Here is a 20,135-nt window from a genome sequence, read left to right on the forward strand (position 1 = left end):
TATATATATATATATTTGTCCTAAAGACTAGTAAATGAGGTAAATCATAGAGTAGTATATTTTGAATTAGTTGACCAACTGAATTGTGCATTGAAACATATCTTATATTACTAGTCCTTTTTATGTGCGATGCGCAAAAATATATGTCCAATATTTATATTTTTTAAAATAACTAACAAATCCCTACTAATTAAAATCAATATAAAATCAAATTTATTTATTTAATATAATAATCCAATATATCTTCTCAAAAAAAAAATCCAATATATAATGTCTACAAATATTATTATCATTAAAGAATATAAGAAAATATGTGGTGAATGCATGTGCATGGTAACAATAATGGAAAAGATAACGAAAATTATAACGATAGGGGTATTTTTGTCCTAAATATTATATAGTACAACTCTAAAAGCACAATGTACAAAATGATTAGTATTAAAAACATGAACATAAATGAGGGATATAACTTTGATTGAGACTTATTGGCCCTGTTTGGTAAAATGGCTGTTAGCTGATTGTGTTAATTAGAGGGTATAAATAGTCGATAACATTAGCTGATTGTAGAAAAGTGTTTGGTAAATTAGATGTTAGCTGATAGCTGTTTGGTATAATTTCTTTTCTCAAAAAGCTAATTGAAAAAGTTGTTTGGAGTAACTTTTTGAATTTTAGCCTTTTAGAGTTGCAAAAAGCTAATTAATCAAACATTTATATTGATATTTTAACTAAATCAAACAATTAATAGTGGTCAAATAAGTCAAAATTGGCCTATAGACCAATTTTTTACCAAACAGGGTATTATGTTTTTAGATTAGATATCTTTTATTTTGCATTGTAAGATATCTTATATCTTTTATTACACAATAAAAGATGCAAATGCGTCTTATTTGATAGTACACGTTACAACAACCATTATATCTATACATGTATCTTTTATTACACATAATAAAAGATGCAAATACGTCTTATTGATAGTACACAGTACAACAACATACACTATTGAAAACAAAACACAACAAGAAGGACGTACAACAAGCTAGGTTGTCCGATCCATATATTATATATATAGATTTTATTTGTATGATAATATTTTGGTTTCATAATCAACCCATGCAGTATCAACATTGGTTCCTTCGATTTGATCATAATATATTCCCATGCATAATCATATCAGCAATCCTTGTAGCAACCACAAGAATAATAGCTTTTGCCGCAGGATTTCTCACACTTCCAGTAGTAACGACCATTGATTTGGGAGTCACACCAATTTTTGCAAGAATTACCGTTGCAGTTCCCGTTCCAAGTTTTTGAGGCAACCCAACATGTTGCTTCTGCGCTTTCCATCTCTACATTATATATATTCAACAGTCAACAAACTTATTATTACCTTAGTTATCTTCCATCTCGATAGATCATTCTGTATGGTATAGTAATTGCATGTCTTTGTCAGGAGTTTTTAAAAATTAAAGGTGATATTATTCTTCCCAACTCCAAGGGCGCCCCACAGAGCATCAGGAAGGATGTAAATCATGGTAACTCAGATGAACACAGAGGTTAGTTAGACCTTTGTTTACTGTGTACAAGGAGGCCCCTCACTTTGAGAGGTTGTTCTCACACTGCCGGCCGCTGGTGAGACTCAATCCCTGGTCATTCTTTCCAAACTTCACCCCTATGACCAACTGAGCTGCCCATGCAGGTAATGTGATATTATTCAACCAACTTAATGGGCATGAGTAGTTATATACTCTCATCCCTTAAAAAGGTCGGGAGTTCAAAATCCTTATCGTATGGAAAAACCAATATCGTCAGGACTAATAAGGGTAAAATGGAAACAAATAAAAAGTTTAAAATTAGATAGTTTTAAAACTACACTACAAGAAGTACGTGCAACAAATTAAAGTCGACCAAGAAGGGACCATGTAGTACAAGAACCCTTTTCAGGCACGTACAAATGGAAGGTCATAGATTCAAACTTGTGATTTGATGGCATTGTTGTGATCCTTCCAAATGAAAAGTTATAGGTTCGAGTCCCATTTCAATTAAGAATGGCATATCATATTGCTGAGCTTATACATACTACGGATAAGTCGCAGCAGCAACGAAAACTAAAAGTTTTATCTTTAAGAAAAATATAAATAACAAAAACAACGAGTTGTGTATAACCAAGATATTCAATTAATTCAAAATACAATTTTTTGTATACTAATAAACCTACATTATAAATTAAATGTGAATTAAGAACCAATTGAACTAATATATATTAGAAAATATGAAAAATGAGTAAAGTGAAAGGATCGGAGTTTGAGAGTACCCACCAAAGGCTGCCATGAGAAGGAAGCAGAAAAGAAGGGGCACAATAATATTGGTTTTGGTAAGCTGAGATGTAGCCATATTTCTGATGTAGTATTTCAATTTAGGAGGAGCTAGAGTTTGTGTATGATAGATTTTCCAAGAAATGAAGTTGTATATATAGCAGGATATGACGCAATGTGTAGCACTCTTGTTGTCCGCCCATTGGTTTACAAATTCTGAACTGTTCAAACAATTTTAGTCAAACATTTCGAGGGTAAGATAAGGTTGATAACTAACTCATCCTTCGTCACTATGAACGCAAATGAAAATCACAGTGCATCTTTCACTGCACGTTTCCTCTATAGCGTTGACTAAAATTAACAAAATTTAGGTTTATGCCTTTTTATCATGACAAAAATAATCATGAGTATGTGACCGTACGGAAGATTTCAACCTTGGGTTGGTGGAACTTGGAAGTAAAGGTTGTGATAGATCCCACTTCGACTTTACAAGAGATCGTGGAGTGATATGTAAGTGGACTAAACTTTCACTCATGAGTTAGTTTTTGTGGTAGAGTTAGGGTCTTGACTTGAGTGTCGTATTTGGTGCTTTTATTGAGAGGCCGGAGTGTAGTGGGAAAGAACTACATGGAAGAGGGTCGTTACTCGGTGCTTGATAAGGTTCAAAGGGAATCGAAAAGAGTCCAGAGTGAAAGCTATCCAGAGTGAAACCGTCCACTCATACGATGTCAGCCTAGCGGAAGGGGCGACCTAGAAAAGGGCTACCTGGTGCTTGATTAGATCCGGAGTGAAGCCATCCAAAAGGTAAAAGGGCTACTTGGTGCCGAGAATAGTCCGGGGTGCGACTCGTCTAGAGTAAGTTGTCGCAAATGTCGGCTTCTCAAGAGGTAGGCAATGGTACAATCCCACATCAGCTCCACAAGAGTAAGTTGTGGATTGGGTAAAGTTTAAGATTTTATTTGATCTTTTTACCAATCTGATTCACTGCATATTATAATTATTCCCTCATACACCTAATACTTAGTACAATTGGACATTTCTATATATGCATTTTAGTATTAGTATGCAATCTATATTCATCTGTCACTACCATAACGTATCTTTAAGGACTATCAAATAATGCTAGGTATGGTTTTCAAAAAAAATAATACTAAGTATACATGTTGTTTATAAACATCCTTCTCTACTGATGTCTAAATACCTAGAACACAGATGGATTACTAATTCTTTTTTTTTTTCGTTTTTCTTTTTTTTGAAAACGATGGATTACTAATTCTAATTATAGAGAGTAGACTCGGTCTGATTGGATTACAGTAATACTTTTCTTTTTAATTTACACTAAAATACATGTTTAATAAATTATTTATGGAAAAATGGGAGCAGTAAAATAATCTCATTGGTCAAAATTTCTTTTGTGGATCCCGATAATTACACTATAGCCTCTAAGGTTTAACCCAATAACTCTTGGTCCCTATTATTCTAAAAATAGAACAAAAATGTCCTTTTATTTTCTTTGATTTGAAAATTTCGTTACACTAAAAATAAATAAATTAATGAAAACCTTTTAGGTATAATACGAAATCAACATGAAATGAATTGAAGTAAAATAAAAATGAACATTTATAGGAATTTGGTGTAATTTTTAAATTTAGAAAGTATCTTTAAAAAAAAGTGTATTTCTTTTCAGTAATTATTATTATTACTATTATTATTATTATTATTATTATTATTATTATTTTGCAATCAATTATTATAATTTTAAATTCTTACATTGGTATGCCGTCCCTGGCCAGAATCATCATACTGAATAGCCTTCCAATTTTCAATTATTGTTTCGGTTCTCGCAAATAGCCCAGCAAACCACCACCACTTTCTCACACAACTCGCGTGACAAGGCCTTTAAAATTATGTATTTTTTATTCTGAATTCCATTTTAATGAAATCATCATCCATTGCTGCGACTCAATAAAATAAGTATTTTCATAATTATTTTATCCCAAAAAAAATTAAATAAGACCATTTTATGAGCATAATCTATGAGATGGATGTATCACAAAAATGGTCACGAACCTCCCGTTGACGAGGCAATTGAAACTGCTGTGGCTTCGAAGGTAATTAAGGGCAAACTATTTTGTAGGCAAATTATTGTGAGGACCACGGTTCACAACATAGTCGTGAATATTATAAGTAAGAGTTTTTTTCACTTTTGTTCCTATGATTTTAGTGACTCTGTCAATTTAGGTTCACAACTTTCATTCCTGACATAAGTAGTACTTGACTTTGATTTTTTTTTTTTTTTCACTTTTAGTCCTTCCGGCCATCTAAGCGATTACTTTTAGTCGGAATCAATAAATTACCTTTTTATATTTAGATTTAAAAGGGATAAATAAGTTTTTCACCATTATTTAAATAATAAACAAAAAAAGTTAAAACTATCTAATTATCTTCTTCTCCCAGTGTCTTCTCTCTTACCGTAAGCACACATGAACAAAACCTCTATAAAATATTATTCTCAATCAGCAACGACGGGACGAATTCAAGGAAGAATAAGCATAATATTAGCGTTGGGGGTTATTGGTCAATGCATATTTTATTGTCATTCTTCCAAAAGGTTGAACCCCAACCTTAAGGGTACCCTACAGTTCGATCCGACAGAGCATTTGAGAGGATGTAAATCAGGCTAGACCTTTGCTCACTGCACACAAGGAACCCCCTCACTTATTCTTCCAAAATTTCACCTCTATAACCAATTGAGCTACCCATGCAGGGTGCATATTTTATTGTCATGAAAAGATTGTTGGAAGCTCCATGACTGCACCTTGATCCTCTCCTCCTTCTTCTTCAACCTGCGCTGCACTTTCATCCAATAGCCATTTCTCAAGAAACGTTAATGGCGGAGGGTTATCATTATCATTACTTTCCTGCACCTTCTGCTTATTATTCCCACTGCATCCAGCTCTCACTTTCCATTATATTCCATTCATCAAGCTAAGCTCCCAAACGTCAGAATAGAATCCAAATACTCCTCCTTCGGGGCCGCCCCATTGTTGCCGTTGCTCCCCGCTAATTCGACGCCTGCCGCCGCCTCCGGGCGGTTCTGGTCTTCCTCCTCCTCCTCCTGGCCGCCGCTGTGGGAGGTTGCCGCCGTCAATCCCTTGAACGAAGAAGACGAGGATGAAGCTCTCATCCACCCCTCCAGTAGCCTGGAAATGTTCTCCACGCTCGAGGCGTAGAGAGACGATGATGAAATGGCGATCTGATCTGTGGCCTGTCGGTGAAGCTGTTCTTGGAGACAAGATGATGGTGACTTATTTACCCCTCTTAAATCTACTATATCTACTATCTATTATACTAATAAGAGCTCAAGAGAGTTAGGTCTATAATAGGTAGAAAAAATGGCGGTCACATTTTTTAATCAAATGAATGGCTTAGATTGATCAGATTTTGATTTTTCTTTAAGATTTACTAATTTATCCTGAATATGATTATCCGTTAACTTTTCCCTTAAATTAGTTAAATATTATCTTTTTTTTGTTAATTTCTGTTAGTTCACCGTTAACTTACTCGTTGATTTCAATAAGAAATGTCTTAGGTATGAACCTCATCCTAATCAAAGTTGACATAATTAGTACTCTATTTTACTTTTATTAAATTATAATAATTTAGTAGCTACAACAAAAAAAAAAATAATACATATGCATTTCTTTAATTTAGAATTATGTGTCTACAATGTCTTTATTCAAAAAAAAAAAAATTATTCATTAGCAATAAAGTAAATATAATAAGAGAAATAATTTCATTAGTTATATTGTCTTTATTTTTTTCTAATATAAAAATTCTTTACATTCAAATTCATCAATTGATAATATTCGCTACATTGTCCTTACAATGTCTTTATTAAAAAAAATTATTCACTATCAATAAATTAATTAACAGAAATAACTTTATTAGTTATATTGTCTTTATTTTTCTCCAATATACAAATTCTTTACATTCAAATTCATCAATTGATAATATTCGCTACATTGTTCCTACAATGTCTTTAATAAAAAAAATTATTCATTATCAATAAATTAATTAAGAGAAATAATTTTATTAGTTATATTGTCTTTATTTTTCTCCAATGTACAAATTCTTTACATTCAAATTCATCAATTGATTATATTCACTACATTGTCTATTATCTTTTTTTGTGCACTATTTTTTTAATTAAATATCAAAATTATAATACAAAATAAGGCTATATATTTATTTACCAAGTATTTTATTAATACCATGAAAAAATTAAAAAATATAATTAATAAAGTCAATCATATTAACTACTCGAGGGATTTGTTGACAAAGAAAGTATTCAAATCACACAACAAATTGAAGTGTGAACTATCTCGCAATGTCCTTGTTTGACAGTCAGCAGTTAGCGGTTAGTGTTAGCGGATTTGACCTGCGAATTATATCAACGATTGGTAAAAAGATATTTGAAAAAAAATTAGCTATTTAGATTAACATGTAAAATGACCTAAGGATATACATAATAATAATAATAATAATAATAATAATAATAATAATAATAATAATAATAATAATAATAATAATAATAATATTTAAAAAAATTAAAAAACATATAATTAAGTCAATCATATTAACTACTTGGAGATTTATTAACAAAAAGAATATTCAAATCACACAACAAATTGAAGTGGAAAATTACCTTGCAATGTCCTTGTTTGGCAATCAGCAGTTAGCTCTTCAATATTAGTATGTATTTAATATTTTATGCCCCTAATTTTTATTTGCTCTCCCTTATATCTGTATTTGGTTTCAACCATACCTATACAATTATTTTATTGACAATTATAATCAATCTTGACTATATTATCTTACATTTGTAAACTTAGAATTACCTATTTTAATACGCAAATTCAACATTCAATTATCTATGCATGAACAATTTCAATATAATCTTGCCTTGATATACTTTAAAGTACTTATTTATAAAAAAAAAAAAAAAAAAACATTGGATAGTAGGATGGAATGAGAATGGTTACTAATAGTAGTGCTTGAGAATGAACAAGTGAATGAAACCCCTATTTTATTTAGGTATGAGTTTTTCAATTGATCGGGTATTCGAAACTCATAGTAGTATTCTAAAAACCTATTAACCAAACAATAACAATCACTTTCATACTCATTCCTATGGACAAAACTCATCAACCAAACACACCCTAAATGTGGAAAAAAAAAAAAAAATCAAAGTCAAGCACTACTTGTGTCAGAAATGAAAGTTGTGAACCTAAATTGACGTAAGCACTAAAGTCATAGGACCAAAAGTGGAAAAAAAAAACTCTTATAAGTAAAAAATAATGTACATTATGTTTTAGAATAATGCACATTACGTGTTAGAATAATGAAACATCTGGAATAATATAATGCATATTATGTTTTAAAATAATGTACATTATGCTTTAGAATAATGTACATTATGTTTTAGAATAATATACATTATAAGTTATAAAAGTGTATGTTGCAGCTGAGCGCGCAAAAAAATAAAATTAAGCGAAATGACGTCGTTTTTGGACCGTGATATACACAATAACTATTGCTATATTGTAGACCACTGATAAATATTTATTTTTAGTGTATTGAAATTTTATTTTTAATGTATTAAATATTTATTTTTAGGTAGTATCTTACACAAAGTACACTAAAAATTAAATGAACTTTTAGAAAATAAACATTATATTTATTATACTAAAACGAATATAATAAATAAACCACAAACCACGACGCACCTTAAGAACATTAACCACACATCTAATATTTTAAAATGGCGCACCTTAAGTTTCAACAATTGACTCATTTTAAGATTACAAATCACGCACCTTAAAAAACAAAACAACGCACCTTAAAAAGGAAAACCATGCACCTAAAGCTTTAGGCCAATTTCATCTTAAGTTTCAACAACTGACTCACCTTGAGCACACAAACCATGCACTTTAAGAAGGAAAACCACGCACCTAAAGCTTTAGATCGACGCACTTAAGTTTTCAACAACTGACACACTTTAATCACATAGCATAAAAAAATTCACCTTAAGAATGAAAACTACGCACCTTAAATTTGACATAGGTGTAAAAATTATCAAATTGCCACTGTATTTTTTTTTTTTTTTGTAATTTTGTTAATCATAGACACTGATTTAAGCAAGATCAATGACTCAGATTTAACCACACAACTATACGGGAATTGAATTATATATATATATTAGTGGTTTGCCTTACAATTGGTTGGGGGGGGGGGGTGAATTGCAATTCATTATAACCAAATAATGTAATTTGATTGTAATTACAGTGTAGCAAACACTTACTAATTAAAAAGAAATAAGTAATATAAAGATTAAAATGCCCTTTTAATAATAATAATAATAATAATAATAATAATAATAATAATAATAATAATAATAATAATGTAATTTTTTTTTCCTTTCCATTCACTGCCAAATTGAAATTTATGAGGGGAATCATATGAATTTCAATTTCACAAAAGAAAGGTATTACAATTTTGTAGAATATAATTACAATTCTCTCCAATCAAACAATATAATTGTGTTTCATAAAGAATTAGGTTGTAATGAATTACATTCTACCAAACAGTTCACAGTTGTAAGTTTTTGTCAAAAATTGGTGGAAACACAAAATGAACACAGTTAACACATTCACACAGATTATGGACCGACCAAAGATGGTTTCAAAAAAAAAAAAGGACCGACCAAAGCTAGGGCAAGCAATAATGAATGCAATCAATGCATACACGGAGAAAGAGGAAGTGAGAGAATTGATGGATCATTGTACTCCGTAGTTTTTTTTTTTTTTTTTTTTTCATTATTTATTTATTTATTTATTTGTACTCATACCTTAACAACCTAACATTTAAATTACATAAAGGGCTCTCTTTGACAGAACTTATTTAGGAGCTTATAGCTTATTTTAAACTACTAATAAATTATAAGCTCTGTTTAGTAATGTTCTCAAAATAAGCTCCTAGCTTAAAATAAGGTAGCGATTCAAAATAAGCTACTAGCTTCTTAACTTTTTTCCATCTTTGTCCTTATTATTTTAAAGAAATAAAATCATTTATCCTTCTCAATTAAAATTCTTTTCTCTTCTCCTTTATAACCTTTCACAGCAATTATTATTATTATTATTATTATTATTATTATGAATGTCCTTGTATGTCTTTTTACATTTAACCGATAATAGTAAAAAACTAATTTTACTAAACATTTTGACCGGAGACAAAATACCAAAAAAGCCATAAATCATGAATCATAGAAAAAATCTTTAATGCCCAAACATATAAATGTCTACGATTTCAACACGAAATTATGTTATTAATTATTTCAATCCAGCTTTTCAACCTTCACAGCACTTAACAGATCCACTATCATTTGCATTTTATTGCTTGTTAGGCTCCAATGTTTCAATAAGACTTTCAGGCATCTGTCCATCCAGAAAGTCATGAAAGGAAAACAATGTTAGTGACAAATAAGTAACCTCATCAAACAAATCATCATCTTCCAACTCTAAACTTGATTGCATTCATTCTGTTTCTAGGAGAAATTTCATGTCCAACAATATCGATTGAAGTTGAAACCACATATAATTTGGTGTAAATATAGGAGTCAGACTTAATTTTGTTAAAAGTTTACAGTTATACGCAAATATAATGATTGGTTTGTTTAGTAAATGGCAAATCTGTCAAAAATTTAACAGATACACCATTTTAACATTTTGACCGGAGACAAAATGCCAAAAAAGTCATTTGGTTCTTCAGCAGTTTGGAGCAATGATTTGATCCAAACCGCTGAAAACTAAAATGCTACATTTTGCAGCATTTCAATTTAGCGTTTTGGAAAAAGAATAACACTTTTCCAAAATGCCCTTGTATTATACTTTTTAAAAAAAAAAACTTATAACTGAAGCCATTAAAGACTCCTTAAATGAAGATTGAAACAATTTTTATTTTGTTTCCATTTTTAACCTACTATAGAAAAAAAAAATCCATTTTCCCTAAGTAAAAAAAGAAATAGTGAAAATTCGTAAATTCTCTTTTCTAATTCATAACATTCCACCTATTTCATAATTATATTCTCAGCTAAATAAATTCTTTCTAATTTGAATTTAGTTTGTGTCTACGTAATTTTTCTATGTTTTTTTTTTCTTTTGCCAGTATATATACTATGATGCATATGCCTGCAGGAGAGCAACAATATTACAATCACTTGGAATTGATGAGAAGTAACTCAATGCATAAAACAGAAAGAAAATAGACGTCAAACTCGTTGTTATACCCAATCAGCTAACAACTATTTACCAAACACGCCAAAATAGAATTGAAAATTAGAGAAACAAAAGATTAGTAAAATAAAATCAAAACTATCAACGTTTACTACAAATCATAGAACTATAATTAATAACATTCACATGGGAGTCATGGAGTAAGCACTCCAATGTCTGTTGGTTGACTGTGGAACACGGATATTCCTTTGACAAATAACAATGCATGAGCCGGAGCCTTATACAACTTTTTCTCGTCATGGGAGATAGGTCGGAAGCAGAGACTAAAACAGACTCCATTAGTAAAAAAACAATATTGATGGAATGCACAGATTATAAAATTTCAAATCGCCAAAACTACAATATTGTTGGATTTTTTGTTTCTTGTATTTGTAGTGCGAGATTTTTTTGTGCGTTCAAAGAGTTACGCATGAAGTATTTGTAGTGCCAGATAGAATATATTTACGCATGGATTATTTGTAGTGCCAGATAGAATATATTATCCTATTGTATTCCGAATATGAATTTTAATGTTGAACTATAGTACGAATAGGAAAGTAGAAAACAATATATTCTATTATGAATTGTATTACACTATTTTATAATATTAGAATAGAAATTTTAACTTAGAATTATAGTACGAATAGGAAAGTAGAAAACAATATATTTTATTAGAAAGCGAGATTTTTTAGAAATTGGACGAGAAGTTAAAGTTCAGGATTTTGTTTTTATATATAGTATAGATTTTTTCTTTTAACTAGATTAATTTCAAGTTTTTCTAAAATGTTGACACATAATAGAAATTTCTAGATTATATTGATTATATGATTCATAAAATTAAAAATTAAATTATTTTGTAAAATTATTCAATTCGTCCATAAATGTTAGTCGCGCCTGATCACATTTTGCCCCTAAGCTATCATTGGCGTTGTACTTTTCGACCTTTTATTAACTTTTCATCCATAAATTATACTAACATTGCTAATTTCGTCCTTAATATTTTGTTAGTAATGCAAAGCCAATGATAGCTTAGGAACGAAAAGTGATCATGATTAACAATTAGAGATGAATTCTACAATTATCGTATAACTTAAGGATAAAAAATACAATTTTTTCTAAGTTAAATAATTTTTACAATTCATAACTCATTATAAAAGCATACAGGATAACACAGGGTTATAAATATAAATATTAAGTTTTTTTTTTAAACACTCATGATTCTTTACAAAATAGTATTTATTCTATACATATAAGTATTAAGTTACTCAACTATAAATAAATTTCAAAATTGCACAATCAAAATTATAAAATAAATTTCACAAATCAAAATTTATTTTCTAGAATGTAGGGGGAACTTTATTACAAAAGTGTAATCAAAAGGGTTTGATCATAAATTATAAATAAATTTCACAAATTAAAATTTATTTTCTAGAATGTAGAGAGAAATTTATTTAAAAAGTGTAATCAAAAGGGTTTCATCCCAAATTACAAATAATTAAATTTCACAAATCAAAATTTATTATCTAAAATATAGGGGGAGTTTATTGAAAAAGTGTTATCAAGAGGGTTTGATATCTTGACCTGTTAAACAAAAATCATATGGCATTCCAACAAAGCCATTTCATCTTTAACTAAAGAGAAAATTATAATTTTAGTCGCTCAATTATTTTTTACTAGCTATTTTAGTCCCTAAACTTTTATTGTTGCAATATATGCGTCTAACTCTTCAAAAAAGTTACAGTTTTAACATTTGGAGCAACAAAACTATTAAACTCTTAAGATTTTACTTAGTACATGTGTATTTTAGTACCTTTATTTTTTTTTTAAATATGTATTTTAGTACTTTTTAATACTTCTTCTTTAATTATAATTTTGTTTAGTTTCAATATTCCATTTGTAAAATAAAAACATGATTTTAACTGGGGGTAACCCCAGCCAATATGTCAATAGATCCACAAAATCACAAGTTCGAATCGTTGCCCATTGGTTTAAGCTGGTCAACTATGGGTTTACTTCCTTTTAGTCCTTTGTCGGCTAGGGTCACAAGGTGAGGTTTACATACACCCAAAAGGATTGTGTGTGGTTTCCCCCGCCATCCAAAAATAATATGATTTTAACAAGGTTGTGCACAATTGAAAAGGATAAATTTAGGAAAGAAGGTTGTATAAAAAACAAAGATAATAAAATTTTAAAATATCCATGTATTAAGTAAAATTTTAATAGAATTTAATAGCTTTGTTGCTTTAGGGGTTAGAAATGTAACTTTTTAAAAGAGTTAGCCAGTTAGGGGTGTATATTGCAATAACGGTAAAAATTTAGAGACTAAAATTGTTAGCCAGAACAATTGAGAGACTAGAATTGTATTTTTTCTTTAATTAAAATATATGTATATTATTTACTTATACACACACACACACACACACACACACACACACACACACACACACACACATATATATATATATATATATATATATATAAAGGGATGGGGGTGGGGGTAGAATGGCAGTTGTTATACAGTGGACCATAGTGCACAAATCGTTGTGTGAACCATGATCGTAGAATGAAACTATAGTAGAATTAAAATGATACTTTACTGTTACTATAATGAAACTAGCGTGTGTGAAAAATGAAACTAAAAAACAAAGCATATTATTGTCAAATGAAATTGTAATATAATTAAAATGATACTTTAGTATTATTATAATGAAACTAGTGTGCATGCAAAATGAAACTAAAATCCATAGCCATACAATAACATATATTGTCAAATGACTTGAATTGCAATTAAAATAATACTTCAACATTACTATAATTAAACTAGTGTGTCTGGACAAAATAAAACAAAAAAAAAAAATAGAGCTCAAGCAATAATGTATATTATCAAATGAAACTATAGTAGAATTAAAATGATACTTTAGTATTGCTATAATAAAACTAGTTTGAAAGGAAAATGAAACTAAAAAACATAGTAATATTGTCAAATGAAACTGAAATGTAATTAAAATGATACATACTTCATAGTTCATGATCAAGGGCGGAGCTACGTACACTGAGGGCAACTGCCCCCCCCCCCCCCACACACATATATATATTACAAGTTTTAATATAAGTATAAGAAAATAGATAAAAGTTAAAGAGATGATTAGATTAGTTGGCAAAATACACCAATTTCAACATAGGTTTTAATCGCTTTTCTTTTTAACATAGACACAGTTTCTTTATGACTTTTAAATATTAATTAATGGTGAGATTCACATACATAAATTTGTTATAGAATGGCCCCCTCCATGCATGTGGCCTGGTCCCCGAATGACATTGAATGTATTGTTCTGGTTTCAACTTCAACAATAAATTACTTTAATTTTGGACTGACCAAAAAACATGAAAATTAAATAAAAGAAGGGTGATGGAAGAGGAAGAGCCACTAGTGCTTGAAGAAAACATGGAGCAAGAGGCGGCGGCGGCGCTAAATCGCAAGGCTTTTGTTGGAGAGGTGAAAGAGGTGAATCGCATAGCTCTGCCCATGATTCTGGTCACAGTGTCGCAATATCTCTTGCGCACTTCTCCAATGCTAATGCTCGGACATCTCGGTGAGCTCCCACTCTCCGCTGCCTCCATCGCCACTTCTCTTTGCAACGTCACCGGCTACAGTCTTCTTGTAACTATCCCTCATTTCATCCTTATTATATAATATAATATAATATATGCTTCCTAATCAAATCAACTAATCATGAAACAGTTTGGAATGTCGAGCGCGTTGGAGACGCTGTGCGGGCAGGCATACGGAGCAGGACAGTATAAAAAACTAGCGACTTTTACTTACGTTGCCATTCTATGTCTGTTCCTGGTCTGTATCCCTGTTTCTATACTATGGCTATTCACGGAAAGATTGCTGAAATTTATCGGCCAAGATCCTTCAATCGCCGCCCAGGCTGGAAACTATGCCATTTGGCTCATCCCCACTTTGTTCCCTTACGCCATTCTCCAGTCTCTGGTTCGCTACCTGCAGACCCAGAGCTTGGTTCTTCCCATGCTATGGAGTTCCGTTGCATCTCTGTGCCTCCAGTTATCAATTTGCTGGGCTTTTATCTTCAAGCTGAATTTAGGGAATGCAGGAGCTGCATTATCCATTGGGGTTTCGTATTGGTTTAATGTGATTTTGATTCTGGTTTATGTCAAGTACTCGTCAACCTGTGAAAAGAGTCATGCCAGTCTTTCTTGGGATGTTTATCGATCTATGGGGGAGTTCTTTCGCTTTGCTCTCCCCTCTGCTGTAATGGTCTGGTAAATAACACTAATGGGTTTTCGTCTGTTTAATTGCATGTGCATTAGCAGAACACTGATTTCATGTTGCCGGTGCTGTAGTTTGGAATGGTGGGCATTTGAGCTGATTGTACTGTTATCTGGAATCTTGCCAAATCCAAAATTGGAGACTTCTCTGCTATCTATTTGGTATGGGTTAGAATCAAGCGCTTATCATTATTTCAAAAATTATAGCCCATAGTGAAAACGTAACTTTATTTTCTTATAGACATCTGTCATATTTTCAAGCGGTAGGATGCTGGACTTGGCCTTTTACTCGCCTCCCAATAATATTCTAGCCACCAATTGCTTGACTTGGTCTTTCACCGGCCTCTGTCCAACAATTACTCATCCTCGCACTTGCTCGCCTTAACTGCTCAATTTTTACTCTTGTTGGACTCGAACTAGTAGCTCACAATGAATGCACAATTTTATTTCCTTTACAGATAACCATCACATTTTCGAGAGGACGGTGCTAGACTTGGCCCTTCACTCTCCTCCTCCCAGTAATACTCTAGTCACTTGGACTTGACCATTTACCGTCCTCTGCCCAACAATTCCCCCACATCTGCCCGCCGTAACTGCACAATTTTTACTCTTGTTAGACTCGAACCGGTAGCTCACAGTGAATGTTTAATTTTATTTTCTTTATAGACCGTCATTACATTTTTGAGAGGAGGATGCTGGCCTTTGAACTTTCATCGACCTCCACTCAACAATTCTCTAGTCACCCGCTCCTTCACGGGCCTTCGCCCAACAATATCCTTTGATGATTTAGATGCATTCTAAAGTGTATGTTGTCTTCTAATTTTACCTTTTCGATACAGCCTTACTACCACTACAGTTCACTACCACATTCCTTACTCTTTTGGTGCTGCTGCAAGGTGGTTCTCCCCCCTCCATTCATTTGAAAACTTTCTATTTCACTTACTGCTCACAATGAATAACACCCATGTATATATGATCTCATTGGTGGTTCAGTGTTCGAGTTTCGAATGCGCTCGGAGGTGGGAAGCCTCAGGCAGCAAGAGTTGCCCTCTTTGCTGTCCTGGTTCTGTCAGCCACAGAGTTTCTTCTTGCAAGTGCAGCCATATTTTGCTGTCGCTATGTATGGGGATACATATTTACTTATGAACAAGAAGTCATCACTTACGTAACGGAGATGACGCCTCTTCTGTGCCTCTCAATCATCTTGGATGGCACACAAGCAGTGCTATCTGGGGTTGCTAGAGGGAGTGGGTGGCAGCACATAGGGGCATATGTCAATCTTGGATCATATTACTTGTTTGGTATCCCTCTGGCTCTGCTATTTGGTTTTTTTTTGCACCTAAAAGGGGAGGGCCTGTGGGGTGGATTGGTAGCCGGAGGGTTCCTGCAGTCCACTGTCTTCTCTCTTATCACAGGCTTCACAGATTGGGAAAAGCAGGTTTGTGTATATATTCATACCTACCATCTATTTGCTTAGTTTTAGTATGCCACCATTCTATGGATGGAATAATGTGTTTCTTTCACAACTTAAATGTTTAGTTTAATATTTAGAATACATATTTAGTAGCGTTCAGGTGCCGCAGCGCCTTAACGTATGGTCAGTGCGGTTGTATCAATAATTATGTAAATATGCACCAACAATGTTAAAAAATGCACAATACAAATATGCACCATTAGGTACGCATCACAAAAAACGAACCATTAGTATGAATAAATACACCACACATAATGGTGCATATTTTCAGACACTTTATGCTGCATATATGCTAACCTAATGGTGCATGACTGCGCGTCCGCACGGAAAGCACTATTTTACACCGGAACATGACCATAATATATATATATATATATATATATATATATATATATATATATATATATATATATGTTTGTGTGTGTGTCGATAATTAGTTTATATAATTTTATTTAATTTAATAATTTTTTAATTATATATTTGGCGGGCCCCCACTGGCCCGCCCACCAAAGTCAGGCAAAAAACACAGCCAAAATAATTGCTCAAAATTCAAAGTCCGCCCTGCCCCTTTCGCGGGATGGGGCGGGCTAAGTCCATTTTGAAGGTTCTAGTTTTCATGGACAAATTATACCATGGACTAGAGTTTACCTACATTGTGGACCCTGGTCTAAAATAACTTTTAGATCATGTGTTTACAATTATATATTTTATATCTACACTTAACAGTTTATGTATCTGTAAATAAATTAAAGGTACATAACATGTTAACTACATACACATCCAAATTCACCACGCATGGATCAGGTTCTTTTGGATGATAGTGGGTGGTGGGTCGGGGGTGAGTCTTAAAAAATTAAACCCGTTATGGATCGGGTTGAATTTGAGTTTTATGTACAAACACACCTAGAACCTCACTCGACTCACCATGTATATATATAGTAAAATAAGTACTAGTTTGTAGTTAATTATAAAAGTTTCTAATAGTTTTATTAACTTTTTATTATTTGTAGTTCTAAACTAACAAGTTTATTTTTAAAAAAATTAACAATTTAGTTGTTATATTTGAATATTTTTATTATTTTATGTTTTAATATAATTAGTGAATTTTATTATGTGTAAGTAATTTAAATATTATTTTAAATTTTTTTTAATAAGATAATAAGTGATGGGTACTCATAGTGGGCACTCGCACTCAGTGGGGCTGGAGTGAATTTTGAAAAAGCTCACCCGATGCAAGTTGGGGGTTGGGTGGGTGGAAAAAATATAAGGTGAGTCAAGTGATGGATGTAGCTCTCCCCTACCCATTTTAATTTCATCCCTAATTATATATTCAACAAGTTTTCATGGGCAAATTATACAATGAACCAGATTATATATATTTTATACGTGCAGTTAACAGTTTATGAGCCTGTAAATAAATTAAAGGCGCATAACATGTTAACTACATACATAATATGTTAACGACAGATACATAATATGTTATCGGTAAATATATAATATTCTAACAACATATATACTATGTATCTGTAGTTAACATATTATGTATCTAGTTATCATGCTATGTGTCTGTAATTAACATATTATGTGCCTTAAATTTATTTACAAACACATAAACTATTAACTGTAGGTACAAAATATGTTAACTGCAGACACATACTTTTTGAACGAGGGTCCATAATGCAAGATGGACCTTTTAAGTTTTAATTGGTCTATAGTATAACAATGAGTTCTCATGTGCGGGGTTCAATATTTTGTATAAGATTTAGCTTTGATACTAAATTGATAGATTTATTGCTTATATAAACGATAGCTCAACACTACGAGATCTTTAGTACAATATATTCCTAAACAATTTTGGAGATGGACACTGCAGGCAGTAGAAGCAAGGCAAAGGCTTTTTGATGAGAAAGTGCAGCCCTAAAATGAGTTCCTTCAATATATGAGAGCTTTGAGCAGCCTGCAATTGGGTTCTTGGTATGGATTAAGCACTGTGTATTATATAACATTTTTGGTTCGTTCAAGTGGTTGGAACTTGGAACAGATGAGCATTATATATTGCTCGCCCGCCATAAATGCTTGTGGCCTATTTTGTTTGGTTAAATTAAGGGGGCGTTTGGTTCACGGAATCTTGGATTACCCCAGGTAATAGAATTACCTCCAGGAAAGTAATGTGAGATGTTGGGAATGTAAGATTACCTTGTGTGTTTGGTTTGGATGGTGTAATATAATATTACCTTGTTTGGTTCAAGGTTATATTTTAGGTTATATGAATCAATTTACAATAATGTCCTCAATAATATATATATATATATATATATATATATATATATAATGTGTGTGTATTTATTTATATGTATGAATGTATAGCAATGCTTAAATATTTTAAAAAATTAAATATATAAATATACACATGTATATTTGATTATATAAACATATATTATTATTATTATTATTATTATTATTATTATTATTATTATTATTATTATTATATAAGGATTAGCTAACAATGGCAAAGTTAGAATAATTCAAGGTAATCTAAGATTACCTAAAAAAAAATGGGGGTAATCACATTACCGCCACATAAGCTTTCAGGTAATATAACATTACCAGGTAATCTTATAACTTGAACCAAACAAGATAATATAACATTATCAGACTCAGATTACCTAGGTAATCTAAGATGACCTGAACCAAACGCCCCCTAATAGGGCGTTTGGTTGGAGGGATTTTAAATTACCTTCCCACTTAATTCCCACCTAATTCCAAAGGCCATTAAATTCCGTAGTTTGGTTGGAGGGAATTGCAATTCCATGGAATTGCAATTCCCCCATTTTTATGGAATTAAAATCCCATGTCCCCCCCTGGTATTTTAATTCCTGGGAAAAAAAGATAGTGATGAGTCAAAATTACCCCTTCCTTTTTTAACCTAAAATTAATGTCTAACAACAATAATGGACATTTTTGACTTTATACTACTTATTCCCTTTCAATTCCCATGTATACCAAACATTGGAATTGAAATTCCCAGTAATTCTATTCCTGTCAACCAAACACTGAAATTTAAATTCCCACTTTATTCCCAGTAATTCAACTTCCATGGTATTACAATTCATTTCCCACATAATTCCCGCCCTCCAACCAAACGCCCTGTAAGAGTATTCAATATTAACATTCTTTCCAAACTTTACTTTTATTATCAGCTGTTTAATATTAACATGTTTGATTGTAAATGTTGAAACTGACTAGGAATGGTGTCTTAAAAAAAATAAAAAATAAAAAATAAAATAAAAAAAATCTATAAGTAGTCAACATTGGTTCTATCCAATACTAATTATCAAAATCCTTCTAAGTCTTCTCCTAAAAGGTTGAATCCTCAATCCTGACCCGACAGAACATTTGAGAAAATGTAAATTATGATGTCTTTTATCTCAAATACTGTCTACTAAACCAATAAGTTAACCCCGTGCAGACAAAATCCTTCTAAGTCTAGTCTTATGTAACATGGTGATTCAATTAATCAGAACTAAGCAAGCAATTTAACTAACAAGAAAGAAACAACAATGATGAGAAAATAGAGATTGAATCCAAATGCAAAGTTTATTTAGTAGCTACACTCATGATTTAGAGAAAATAGGGATTTAATCCAAGCGCGATGTTTATTTAGATTTTTTTTTTTTTTTTTGGTACTATTGATTCTATTACAATATATAGTATCACTAGGGT

The 20,135-nt window shown here is 31.6% G+C and overlaps 1 protein-coding gene and 1 long non-coding RNA gene across 3 annotated transcripts; one reads left to right on the forward strand and one right to left on the reverse strand.

The window, feature by feature from the left end:
* Positions 1-864: 864 nt before the first annotated feature.
* On the reverse strand, positions 865-2,425 carry LOC109173019. Its single transcript, XR_002052834.1, has 2 exons — positions 2,316-2,425; positions 865-1,346 (listed from the first exon to the last, which is right to left on the reverse strand). It is a non-coding gene; the product is annotated as an uncharacterized LOC109173019 (long non-coding RNA).
* Positions 2,426-14,054: 11,629 nt separating this feature from the next.
* Positions 14,055-18,620, forward strand: LOC109173018 (protein DETOXIFICATION 14-like). 2 transcript variants are annotated; one of them, XM_019322276.1, is made up of 6 exons: positions 14,055-14,306; positions 14,388-14,932; positions 15,014-15,100; positions 15,778-15,834; positions 15,932-16,376; positions 18,286-18,620. In XM_019322276.1, exons 1-6 carry the CDS (start codon positions 14,055-14,057, stop codon positions 18,331-18,333), a joined length of 1,434 nt encoding a protein of 477 aa, XP_019177821.1. In that variant the 3' UTR covers positions 18,334-18,620. The 2 variants fall into 2 exon arrangements, with proteins under 2 accessions (XP_019177821.1, XP_019177822.1); XM_019322277.1 differs by having other exon boundaries at positions 14,181-14,238.
* The last annotated feature ends 1,515 nt before the right edge of the window (positions 18,621-20,135 follow it).

The sequence above is a fragment of the Ipomoea nil genome, unplaced genomic scaffold, assembly GCF_001879475.1.
Source record: "Ipomoea nil cultivar Tokyo-kokei standard unplaced genomic scaffold, Asagao_1.1 scaffold0465, whole genome shotgun sequence".
Lineage (NCBI taxonomy): Eukaryota > Viridiplantae > Streptophyta > Magnoliopsida > Solanales > Convolvulaceae > Ipomoea > Ipomoea nil.